The sequence below is a fragment of the Heterodontus francisci genome, chromosome 3 (assembly GCF_036365525.1).
Source record: "Heterodontus francisci isolate sHetFra1 chromosome 3, sHetFra1.hap1, whole genome shotgun sequence".
Classification (NCBI taxonomy): domain Eukaryota; kingdom Metazoa; phylum Chordata; class Chondrichthyes; order Heterodontiformes; family Heterodontidae; genus Heterodontus; species Heterodontus francisci.
Genome location: NC_090373.1, coordinates 52,009,165 through 52,022,651, shown reverse-complemented (window position 1 = coordinate 52,022,651; position 13,487 = coordinate 52,009,165). Strand labels below are relative to the sequence as shown.

Here is a 13,487-nt window from a genome sequence, read left to right as displayed (position 1 = left end):
CATACAGATAACAGCCATTGATCCTCCCTCATCTATTTTATGAGTGACATTAAGATAAGGGAGATTTGTACAAGTTACAGATCAGGACCCTATAGTTTCCCACAGAAGTAAACTGCCAACTAATGGACATAGTGCCAGAAGCCTGAAGAACAAATGAATATTCTAATCCTGACTTAGTTGATTTTTAATATGATTCAATAACTGCTTCCTCTGTCTTATTTGTGACATTATTATTATCCTCAATTTTGGTTTCCCTCAAAAGATGGGTGTAATTTGGGTAAAGCTACCTGAAAATCATGTTGGAGAACCATCCTGCCAGTTAACCGTTCATTTTGTTTTCCATTTTGGTTTACTTCTGGCACAGTGATGCCCACATGTTTGCAGGTTTTCATATGTTAATAAGGCTTCAATTTTTTTTTGACATCCTTCATACAATTTCTTTGTATTCCCACTGGGATAACATTTAATCAACACATTCATGTCAATGTAGCTAGGGGCTGTTGAAGGATTATTGCTAAAGAGCCCTTCCTGGAGTCTGCCAGGACAATTTGTGTTGGCATCCTTCTAGCTATGAAAGATGATGGACACGCAGCAAACAATCCATTTAGGTGGGGTGTCTTCCCTTGGTGCACCTTTGCTGACGTCTGTGAAGGTCAATCCTTGAGAGGCAGATTCTTCCACAAGTGTTGCATGCTGATCTGCCCAGTGATGCTGTGAGTTGTTGTTTTCGGCATTGGCGCCTGTTATCAAGCTGCTGTAGCTACAGTTCATCATGGTAGTGCACACCAGTCCACAGGATGTGTTGCCATTTCCCCCTTTCACCAGCTAGTGACTCCCAGGTGCGACAGTCGACATTTAGGGCCTTCATGTCGCGCTTGCAAGCATCCTTGATGCAGAACATTGGGCGCCTCACTGTCGTCTCGCCCCAGCTACTTCATCATACAGCAGGTCCTTGGGTATGCGACTGTCTTCCATCCTGCGGACGTGTCCGATCCATCGAAGCCGCCTCTGTTTGGTTAGTGCCAACACACTTGGGAGCTCTGCCTTTGAGAGAACCGCTGCATTTGTGATTTTGTCCTGTCAGGATATACCCATAATGCACCGCTGACAGTGACAATAGAAGTTGTTGAGTTTCTTTTCCTGGTAGCTGTATGTTCTCCATGTTTCACAGACATACAGCAAGGTGCTGAGAACACATGCCTTATAAACCCTCAGCTTGGTCCTAAGGGTCAGCTTGGTGTTATCCCATGTGCATTTCGCAAGGCAGTAGCTGCATTCCCTATGCGCATATCAAGTTCTGGATCAAGGGACAGATTGTCTGTCACTGTGAACCCAAGGTAGCAAAATGTGCAAACCACTTCCAGTTGTTTGCCAGGACAATTTACACCCATTTTCTGTTTGTGTCTCTTGCTTTTGCTTAAATTTGAATACCTTTGTGGTAATCGTTGGGCAGGTGACATTTTTTCTCCAAACCTCATTAATATAAGCATAATAGAAATTCCTCATAACTTTTGTTGGTTGGAGGAAGAAGGTAGGAATCAATAGATGGATGCAAGGCTGCACCGTAGGTGCTCTGCATCATCTCACTAGTCCACTCAACCTGCATTTACAGCACAAGATGTGCATACCTACAACAGTCAAAGGCAAGATTCACAAGAGAGGCTCTGAAGCGCTGCAAAATGATCTTCAACCAAATGTGTCCACAGGAACAGTACTATAATGGCTGTGAAGATCATAATAACCCTTTTTTACCCCCAAGTTGTTTAAATTGCTACGAATGACATCACATACATTAGTCAATCCACAGTACATAATGCTTAATGGATAGCTGTTTTTGCTTAACCTAGTAATTTAGTTTCCTTCTCTCAGGAACAACTGCAGCAGCCTGACAGAGCTCAGATGGCTCCAAAGGATTATAGGTTGCCCCCATATTGTAATAGATGTTCCATTGCACATGAATAAGAAAGGTTTCCACTTTACCTTCTTGCAAGGATAAATACATTTCACCCTGTTTGTAACTATCAACAATTCATTGCATATTTCCTAGACAGCTGCATGATGCTGTCATTGTAAGGCAGCCAGGACCCTACTGTTGTTTAAACCACCAAAACTAAATCTCCAGGTGGCTGGTGAGCTATCAAGCTATCCTCTGAAACAAGGGGCTGGATTTTGATCTCCTCCCAGCGTCGGGTTCCATGGCAGGGGGGGCCTGAAGATAGCTCTGGATGAGGCCCGCCACGGACTTTGACGCTGTGAGGCCTGTGCCTAAGCCTCCTGGCGGCAGCGAGGTTCCGTGGCAGCACCCGCCGGAACTGGCTGACGGGATCTCAATTAAAATATTCAAATCAATAAAATGAATATATTTAAATAGACTTACCTGCGATCTTGAGGGCCTGCGCGATCTTTAGTGCGACGGCTGGCGCTTTCACGCCTTCAAATCCCTTTCTGGGGAAAGGTGGCGCCACACTGTTGGAGAGGGGGGAGGAGGTAAGATTTTCAGTGTGGGAGTGGGGGGGGGGGGGGATGGGGGGGTGGAATTGGGGCCAAATAAACAGAATGAGTGCAGGGGATGGTGGGAAGGGATGACCTTTAAACTTTGTGCAGTTTGTGGGGGGAAGGTCAGATGTAAAGGTAAGTGTTTTGGGCCGGGGAAGGGCAAATAGTTACTGTCATTGTTATTTGGGGGTGGGAAAGGGGCCTTATAAATTTATTTATTTAATTTTGGGGCGTTATTTCTTTCAAAATTTAAATGTGCCGGCAGGGCAGGCTGTCCTTTAAAAATGACACAGGCAGCTGACGCCATTTCTGCGACGGAGAGCCCACCCCCTCCCCGTGTTTGGGGAAGAGGGGGGTGCGGGCCACCATGTCCATTTAAATGAGTCGCCGCGCGGGAGATTGTGGTGGCTCTTTGGCGTGCATTTTCTGCGCTCGCTGCTGAGCTCGGGGGCGAGTTCCTAAAATCCGGCCGATGTCATCACTGTATCCCAGAACACCAGTTGAATACAAGTGCAATGTGATGCATGCACCCACTCAAACAATACAGCCTGACTAAAGTTTCAAGCACTGTGATAGTGTACTGCATGCTGCATAATGTGCTCTGCCACGAGGCATCATCATGGAGGTCACAGAGGAAGAAGACCTCAAGTGCAGCAAAGAGAGGAACAAGAGGAGTAGAAACAGCTTGAAAACATGCGAAAGGGAACCGGATGCTGGTTGAAAGAGCCACCTGGGATTCTTTCATTCATGACTATTAATGCAGTAAACATTTTGAAATGTTGCTACTGCATTAACTATCCTAACTGCAGCTTCCCAAGTCTTCCACAAATATTTCGCAACATGCCTTAAGCCTTCCAAGCAACTCTCAAATATTACCTTCCTACTGCTTGATGAAGTTTATTGGAAATTTCTTTCAAGAACACCCTTTATAAATATTCAGCTTCAGTGCAACCAGATTTTTAATGTCATAATATGCTGTGTGTGAGTGTCTAGTGTTTACTTCCATTGTGCATCCCATTGATGCCAATGCATGATGTGCCTGCCCTCATATCTACTCTAGTGCATTATCCAGTTGCTACCTGAGTTACTGGAACACGTGACATGGCTGGCTGAGGTGTGTACAAAACAACCTCTTGGGATTGAGGTGGTCCTTGTCACAGAACTGCTGAGTCTTGAGGTAGATAAATCTGGAATTAAAAGCTAATCTAATGATGGTCATGATACCATTGTCGATTGATGTAAAAACCCATCTGGTTCACTAATGTCCTTTAGGGAAGGAAATCTGCTGTCCTTACCTGGTCTGGGCAATATGTGAACACCAGACCCATAGCAATGTGGTTGGCTCTTAAATGCCCTCTGAAATGGCCTAGCAAGCCACTCAGTTGTATCTAACTGCTACAAAGTCATTAAAGAATGAAACCGGATGGACCACCCAGCATCGACCTAGGCACCAGAACAACAACAGCAAACCCAGCCCTGTCGACCCTGCAAAGTCCTCCTTACTAACATCTGGGGTCTTGTGCCAAAGTTGGGAGAGCTGTCCCACAGACTAGTCAAGCAACAGCCTGACATAGTCATACTCACGGAATCATATCTTACAGATAATGTCCCAGACACTGCCATCACTATCCCCAGGTATGTCCTGTCCCACCGGCAGGACAGACCCAGCAGAGGTGGCGGCACGGTGGTATTCAGTCAGGAGGGAGTCGCCCTGGGAGTCCTCAACATCAGCTCCGGACTCCATGAAGTGTCATAGCATCAGGTCAAACATGGGCAAAGAAACCTCCTGCTGATTACCACCTAACACTCTCCCTCAGATGATGAATCAGTACTCCTCCATGTTGATCACCACTTGGAGGAAGCACTGAGGATGGCAAGGTCACAGAATGTACTCTGGGTGGGGGACTTCAATGTCCATCACCAAGAGTGGCTCAGTAGCACCATGACTGACCGAGCTGGCCGAGTCCTAAAGAACATATCTACTGGACCGGGTCTGCGGCAGGTGGTGAGGGAACCAACAAGAGGGAAAAGCATACTTGACCTCATCCTCACCAATTTGCCTGCCGCAGACGCATCTGTCCATGACAGTATGGTAGGAGTAACCACCGCACAGTCCTTGTGGAGACGAAGTCCCACCTTCACATTGAGGATACCCTCCATCGTGTTGTGTGGCACTACCACCGTGCTAAATGGGATAGATTTTGAACAGATCTAGCAATCCAAAACTGGGCATCCATGAGGCTCTGTGGGCCATCAGGAGCAGCAGAATTGCACTCAACTACAATCTGTAACCTCATGGCCCGGCATATCCCCCACTCTACCATTACCATCAAGCTACAGGACCAACCCTGGTTCAATGAAGAGTGCAGGAGGGCATGCCAGGAGCAGCACTAGGCATACCTCAAAATGAGGTGTCAACCTGCTGAAGTTACAAGCCAGGACTACTTGCGTGCCAAACTGTGTAAGCAGCATGCAATAGACAGAGCTTAGCGATCCCATAACCAACGGATCAGATCTAAGCCCTACAGTCCTGCCACATCCAGCCGTGAATGGTGGTGGACAATTAAACAACTAACTGGAGCAGGTGGCTCCACATATATCCCCATCTTCAATGATGGGGGAGCCCAGCACATCAGTGCAAAAGATAAGGCTGAAGCATTTGCAACCATCTTTAGCCAGAAGTGCCAACTAGATGATCCATCTCGGCCTCCTCCTGAGGTCCCCAGCATCACAGATGCCAGTCTTCAGCCAATTCGATTCACTCCACGTGATATCAAGAGACGACTGAAGGTACTGTATACTGCAAAGGCTACAGGCCCTGACAACATTCCGGCAATAGTACTGAAGACCTGTGTTCCAGAACTTCCTGCACCCCTAACCAAGCTCTTCCAGTACAGCAACAACACTGGTATCTACCCGGCAATGTGGAAAATTGCCCAGCTATGTCCTGGGCATAAAAAGCAGGACACATCCAACCCGGCCAATTACCACCCCATCAGTCTACTCTCAATCATCAGTAAAGTGATGGAAGGTGTCGTCGACAGTGCTATCAAGCGGCACTTGCTTAGCAATAACCTGCTCAGTGACACTCAGTTTGGGTTCTGCCAGGGCCACATAGCTCCTGACCTCATTACAGCCTTGGTTCAAACATGGACAAAAGAGCTGAACTCAAGAGATGAGGTGAGAGTGACTGCCCTTGACATCAAGGCAGCATTTGACCGAGTGTGCCACACAAGTGCCAGGCAATGACCATCTCCAACAAGAGAGAATCTAACCATCTCCCCTTGACATTCAATGGCATTATGATCGCTGAATCCCCCATGATCAAGATCCTGGGGGTTACCATTGACAAGAAACTGAACTGGAGTAGCCATATAATTACCGTGGCTACCAGAGCACGTCAGAGGCTAGGAACCTGCGGCGAGTAACTCACCTCCTGACTCCCCAAAGCCTGTTCACCATCTCCAAGACACAAGTCAGGAGTTTAGTTTAATTTAGAGATACAGCACTGAAACAGGCCCTTTGGCCCACCGAGTCTGTGCCGACCATCAACGACCCATTTATATTAATGCTACACTAATTCCATATTCCTACCACATCCCCACCTGTCCCTATCACCTACCTATACTAGGGGCAATTTATAATGGCCAATTAACCTATCACCCTGCAAGTCTTTGGCATGTGGGAGGAAACCGGAGCACCCTGAGGAAACCCATGCAGACACAGGGAGAACTTGCAAACTCCACACAGGCAGTACCCAGAATTGAACCCGGGTCACTGGAGCTGTGAGGCTGCAGTGCTAACCATTGCGCCACTGTGCTGATGAAATACAGTGTGATGAAATACTCTCCATTTGTCTGGATGGGTGCAGCTCTAACAACACTCGACACCATCCAGGACAAAGCAGCCCACTTGATTAGCACCCCATCCATGTACATTCACTGCCTCCACCACAGTGGCAGCAGCGTGTACCATCTGCAAAATGCACTGCAGCAATGCACTAAGGCTCCTTCGACAGCTCCTTCCAAACCCATGACCTCTACCACCTAGAATCACAAGGGCAGCAGATGTATGGGAACACCACCACCTGCAAGTTCCCCTCCAAGCCACATTCTATCTTGACTTGGAACTATATTGTCGTTCCTTTACTGTCGCTGGGTCAAAATCCTGCAACTCCCTTCCTAATAGCACTGTGGGATTACCTACCCCACATGGACTGCAGTGGTTCAAGAAGGCGGTTCACCACCAGCTTCTCAAGGGCAATTAAGGATGGGCAATAAATGCTGTCCTAGCCAGCGACCCCCACATCCCATGAACAAATAAAAAAAATCCTGCCACAAAGAGTTGTTGAGCTGAATAGCAACATGCATTTAAGGGAAAGCTAGGTAAATGCATGACAGAGAACGGAATAGAGGAATATGCTGATAAACTGAGATGAATTGAGATTTGAAGAGGCTCATGTGCAGCTTAAACATCAGCATAGACCTGTTGGGCTGAATGGCCTGTTTCTGTGTCGTAAAATTCTGTGTAAACCTATCATAGAGTGTTACACATATACAGCTTATGGATTCCTCTATACAATTGCCATCTGGAGCTGTTGCTTGACACAAGCCCCTCACCCCCAGCTTCCCCCTCCCCCCCACCCAACCATCCGCCAGCCTTGCTTGCAGAAACCATCTTTATTTTGATGTGTTTCAGCTTCCTGAGCTCAACAGCCAACAAGTGACATGAAATGAGCTGACTCTCAAGACGACAGGCTCCTACTCCTCCTCTGCCACTGGCAGCTGCTTCAACTCACTTCTCACTCGTCCCCGAGTTTGCTGTCACTTGTACCCAATGTTTTCTGGTCATTCATTGCAAGCTTTGACAGTAATTTAAGGCTGTATGGGGGAGGTTATTTTAAGTATGACAGTGGTGCTTTCTACACGAAGAGAATGGTGCAGTGCATTCTTTTATCTTGGATGATCCAGTAAAGCCGTTAAAGGGGTAATTCTGCAATCCATTGCTTCTAGTGCTGAGATATGCTTGCAGATCAAAGAATCAGGCTGCAACTTGATCATGGAATTCATTCTGAAATTTCTTGTGTTATGCTATTTCGCCCTCCTGCCATTCTTGTGGGGCAGCTTGCCTGAGGTCCTGTGGGCTCTGTCTTAAAGAGAGTTCTACTCTCTTCTTCCATCAGAATTTCAGAGCTTTAAATCCTGCAGCAAATTGCAATTTTCCACCTACTAATGGATAATCTCTCAGTCACAGGTGGGTCCCATGCTGGGGGCTGTTTGAGATTATGCAAATGATGCTCACCTTGGAAATGCGTATGGAGTTAGCACACTATAGGCCAGGCAGGTGCTCTTTCTGCATGTTGTATTTTTGGGCTGGTATTTATTTTAAATGGGCTAACACCATCAGTGAAATATCAGACTTGATAATGTCCTGCTACTGTTTGCTGTCATCACCAATCTCAACCTAAGTGTACATCAGTACAGGTTGTAGATATTAATTTGAAGTCGCTTGCGTTGCTCAGCTCAGTGATTTTTTTCAAGTCACTACCCTTGATGATAACCTCAGTTTCATATTTAAAGATAAATATTTCACAAATTATCAAAACAAAGCAGTAGGATATTGATATTAATCATACTTCTTTACATCCGTTGCCTTTTGAAATGGGTCACGATCTAAAGACCATGATTAAGATAAATTGATAGTTTTTAGTTTCCTGATGGCAGCTTTGGTATGAACGAGTTGCACCCAGAAAGGCACAAATGTATTTGCTTGAAACACCGTCAACTGCACAGGTTCAGAAGATCAATGATAGGATTGAGGGTAAATAGACAGAAATCACAGAGGTGGGTAAAGATGTAAGTGACAGGGCAGTGAAAAGAAAGGATGAGAAAGTGAAAGCTATGGTCAGGAAGAGAATGGATGCTAGGAAAGAGACAGAGAGGAAATGGATTTAGAGGGGTACATGAAAAAGTGAACATTGATTTTTATTTTAAAAAGGTGAAAATAGAAGACAAGGCAACTCAAAATTTACCACAGTTCCTTTTATGGCAGTTGTAGATGGAGTTTTTTTTAAAATTAGTACCGGGGCTGTGTTATTTTTCGTAATGACCAATTACGGCTGCTTCAGCTAAAGTTACTGGTAGAATACTTGAGTGCACTAAGTGCATGATGCAGCTTACTAACTCTTGGTATTGGCATTCCTGGCAATGTTAGGAGAGATCTGCCCAATAAGATAGTTTCTTTGACAAAGAAATTCTGCAAGTAACAAATATTTTTAGCAGATTACCCACACCTGAGCTGAATATAATATAACTTAACTTGCACATGCTTTTAATTTTGGGTGCATTTAATGGTATGGTGCTACCAAAGATTGTGAGGCGTATGTTATCTCTGCTGCTCCCACATGAAAAATGAACCATTCCTTTTTGATCCATAGATGCGATACAATGTTCCAAATGCAAATGGACTACTTTTCAACTTTTCATCTGGGCAGCAAACTGGAGTTGCGGATCAGACGGCCATTATAGTAATCAATGGAAATGAAAATTGGGTGGTTTTTTCAGTGGGCGGCTGATCTGTGATGTCAATATTATGTCCAGGCAGAAAGTTGAAAATTTACCCTGTAGCATCACTAACTCTGAATTACTCACTCTGAATTAGAGATGAGAAAAAATTGGCCTAGTTTCCCAGCTTGCATTGCTAATTTTGGAAGTCACACATGTGTGGATAACTTGATTTGGCTATAATGGCTGATTCATCAAATTGCTTCCCAACACATATTGTCTATGCTTAATGCAAGAAGATAATGAAGTCAAATTATTGGAGAGCTATTGGTTTCCATGAAGGTATTGCAACAATACTTAATACTTGCAAGAAAGAAAGGTGAGGGAGAAAATCAGAGGGGAGATTGAAGGAAATTAAAATAATCAAAACAATCGGAATCATCACCAAGAGGAACCAAGTAAATTGCATTGTGTACTGCTACCACAGTTTCTGAAAGCTTGTCATGAAATGCATACTTTCCTGACCTGATGTCTCTTGCTAGTAGGGCCCTGTCTAAATTGGCTAATTTATTTTGCTTCCCCATTAAAATCTGCCATCGTATTTGCATGTCTCCTCCTCAGTTCTATTCAGTTTCAATATTGGAACCTGACACCCCCCCGCCACTTCATTTCCCTTCTACAATCTTCTTCACCTTCCCAGCTTTGACCTTGTCCTCTTTTTTTTAAATCTTAATTATCTCTTAACTCAACCAAAATGTAGTCTAAAATATGCAGTCCTAACCCCTGCCTGATTTAATCCCTACATCTCACCAGTAGTTTTCCCTTTCTGCATTTGAAATGTTCATTGCCAGGTGCAGAATGAACTTTGTTATCGTGGGAGCAGTTGCTTCATATCATATTACGAGAACTAATGAAGTGCTTTCCAGGTTTCACAGTTTTTCTGGGAAATCTAATTAGGCTTTTAATGAACAGATAGAGCTTTTTGTGTTATGCCAAGTACACAACCTCAGATTGTTCATCCAGGGACAGTGCCTAGAACATCAACTGTGGTCCCTATGAGAAAGAATAAGCAAGAAAGGATGAGGAAGGAGCTATCCAATGTATTTAATCGTCAAGTATTGATTTACTAGTGCTGATAAGGTCCTTGGGCACATATATTGGGCAAAGTAGTCAGCATTGAGTGAGCAACCAAGTGCCTATCAGGGAAGAAGTGAGAATATATAGCATTTTTCATTGGCAGATACAATTAACATTGACAAAAACATACATCGGGGAGAGCAGTCAGTATTTGGCCTCTGCAACATCTCTTCAGAGAATATACCAATGACATCTGAGTCCGATAGAATATATTGTGCAAAGAATTATTGTTGGCCAATCATAATGCATCTGTCATGGGAGAGGTGTGCATCAACTGGGGCCTGTGTTATCCCAGGAGTCAGTTTTACCATGGGGAAGGAATTAAGGTTGAGTTGTCCAATTCTCTGTGACATTGATGGGCCTAAATTGCTTCAGGTTATATAAACTGAGTTGCAGGCCTTAGCTAATTTGTTGATCCCCTTTTGTCATTTTGTCTGTGATGACATAATGAGTTACATCTTTCAGAGAGTCTGGAGGGAGGGTACTATACAGCTGGAACAGGTTCATTGTTCATTGAAAACTGCATCTCTATCTGTTATGCATTGTCTATTCTGTAACAACAAACAATTTTAAATGTTGGATTATAAGTTTTGGTAGACCCACAAAGACTAGATTTTAAACATCCAAATAAAATGCATTCTTCATTAATCACCATTTCCTCTTTCTTCAAAATTTTCTTACGAGTTTTTTTTTTTGGTAAATGAATTTTGCCCTGAGGAAAATAAAAATGCCATAATTCATAACCATTCATGCCATTTCTGCCACCTCCAGCGTGATGCCACTACCAAACGCATCTGCCCCTCCCATCCCCTGTCAGCATTCCGAAGGGATCGTTCCCTCCGCGACACCCTCGTCCACTCCTCCATTACCCCCATCACCTCGTCCCCTTCCCACGGCACTTTCCCCTGCAATCGCAGGAGGTGTAATACCTGCCCATTTATCTCCTCTCGCCTCACCATCCAAGGCCCCAAACACTCCTTTCATGTGAAGTAGTGATTTACTTGTACTTCTTTCAATTTAGTATACTGTATTTGCTGCTCACAATGTGGTCTCCTCTACATTGGGATGACCAAACGCAGGTTGGGTGACCGCTTTGCGGAACAGCTCTGCTCAGTCCGAAAGCTCTGCTCAGACCCCGAGCTTCCGGTTGCTGGCCATTTCAACACTCCCCCCTGCTCTCATGCTCACATCTCTGTCCTGAGATTGCTGCAGTGTTCCAGTGAACATCAATGCAAGCTCGAGGAACAGCATCTCATTTACCGATAAGGCACGCTACTGACTGCTGGCTGCACATTGAGTTCAATAATTTCACAGCATGATGGGCCCCCCTTTTTATTTTTAGTTCTTTTTCTTTTTTCTTTTTTATGTGTTCATTTTATTTTAGTTTGTTTAGTTTGTTTCTACTGTGCCTACCCACAGTTTTTTTCATGTTGTGCTTGGGGCCAGGCTGTTCAGTTTTCTGTCAATTAACACCCTCTCTGTACTAACGCTTTGTCTTTCACCACACCATTAACATACCACTTGCCTTTGCTCCATGACCTTCTGGTCAGTTATTCTCTGTGACTTTGTCCTATCAGCACCTCTTTTGTTATCTCTTGCACCACCCCCGCTTTACTTGCTTCAAACCTATTACATTTCTGGCTCTGCCAGTTCTGATGAAGGTTCACTGACCTGAAACGTTAACTCAGCTTCTCCTTCCACAGATGCTCCTAGACCTGCTGAGAATTTCCAGCATTTCTTGTTTTTATTTCATATTTCCAGCATCTGCAGTATTTTGCCTTTATTAATAACATGGTTACTTTTTTCGAGAAACAAATATAGAAAGTATGCTAAATTTTTTAAAGTTAAAATATGAGAAGGGAAAGTTGTTCAGGGTTTTTTAATTGCTTTTTTAATTCATATTCTTTGCCAGCTAAAGAAATATTGAAACTTTAAGCAAGTAATAAAGAAAAAATGGTTCTCAATCAAACAGAATGCGGACTCCTTTCATGATTCTTAATAAGCTGCAACAGTTCTTCAAGGTTTCAAATCCCTCATTCTTCTTGAGAGTAGTTTTCTATAACTATGGAGGGTACATGCCATTATTCACAACACTCCAAAATTGCTGAAGGGTTTAACGTAGTGCATAAAGCCATCATTAATCTCAGAATAAATTCATTAATCTAAGAGCAAACTAAAATGAGAGCGATTGCAATGTAACTGGTATGCAGTGCAAAGTCAGTTTAAAGGGATGATCTTTATTATACAGAATCCTGAGATCGAGGTGGATGAGAATGGAACCCTAGATCTGAGCATGAACAAACAGAGACACAGGGATGGCAGCTGTGGCAGCAGCAGCAGCACTGGCCTGCTGACTCCATTAGAGCCAATGTCCCCACAGCGACAGAACATGATGGTCAACAAGTGCTATACAATGAACGAGAGTGATTGCTGGGACTTTCCGGTAGACTACACCAAAATGAAACCTAGGACGATGGACGAGGAGGATCCCAAAGAGGTATTTGTGAAAGGTGGATGTAAAATAAAACACCAGAAGACAAAACACCTGAGTTTTACTGATTATGCATATGCAAAAGTAGAATTAAGAGTTTTTGCATCACTTCCAAAGAATTAGGATGTATTTGACATCCCTTTGTATTTCCGATGTATTTTTTTTTTTCAAATATTCATCAGGGAGCATCATTGAAGAACATCATCAGAGGAAACCAATTGTACAAATTAACATTTGCACATAGCTGAAGGTGATGCACTCTGTGTTAATCATGATATCAACTGATGATAATTCACCCCTTTTACAGTCGGAATCAGTAAATTTACCAATCCTGTATTCTGACAATGTCATTAGGAGTGGTTTTGAGCAATGATAATCAAAAAAACCGGGGGGAGAAATCAAACAGATGTGCAAGTTAATCATAACCATTTGTGATAGTGTAATTTTTATGAAGGGAACACCGATGGTGAGGTTCTCTCTTGAAGCTTGACTGACATCCCTGACCTAATGTGACAGTCTTTCCTTGCATGTTAACTTATTTGTAGTTAAAGGCGTACAATTGAAAAGGATGGCCCCATATTGGCATTTGTGCTTAAGCCTGTATATTTATATTTGCCATCAGTGGTAGAGCTACTGTTGCTTTTCATGCTGCCCAGATATTTTTAAATTGCCTTTCAGCAGCTATAATCTAATTCACACCACAGAGAGAAGGATCAAACAGCACCTGAGCAAAAAGAGCCATTAATGTTTTGGATGCGACTCTTCAATTTTGGAAAAGAATGTAAACACAAGTCATTTACCAACTTTTTTTATTTCTCAGCTGCTGCTGACTTCCTGTGTATTTTCATCATTCACTTATT

General features: G+C 43.7%; 1 protein-coding gene across 2 annotated transcripts in view; it reads left to right on the top strand.

The window, feature by feature from the left end:
• Positions 1-13,487, top strand: part of LOC137352227 (myelin transcription factor 1-like protein) — a 400,319-nt gene that overhangs the window by 266,971 nt on the left and 119,861 nt on the right. For both annotated transcript variants that reach the window (XM_068017478.1, XM_068017470.1), the window contains exon 12: positions 12,385-12,639. In XM_068017478.1, coding sequence (XP_067873579.1) covers positions 12,385-12,639 — 255 coding nt within the window. The remainder of the gene's footprint in view (positions 1-12,384; positions 12,640-13,487) is intronic.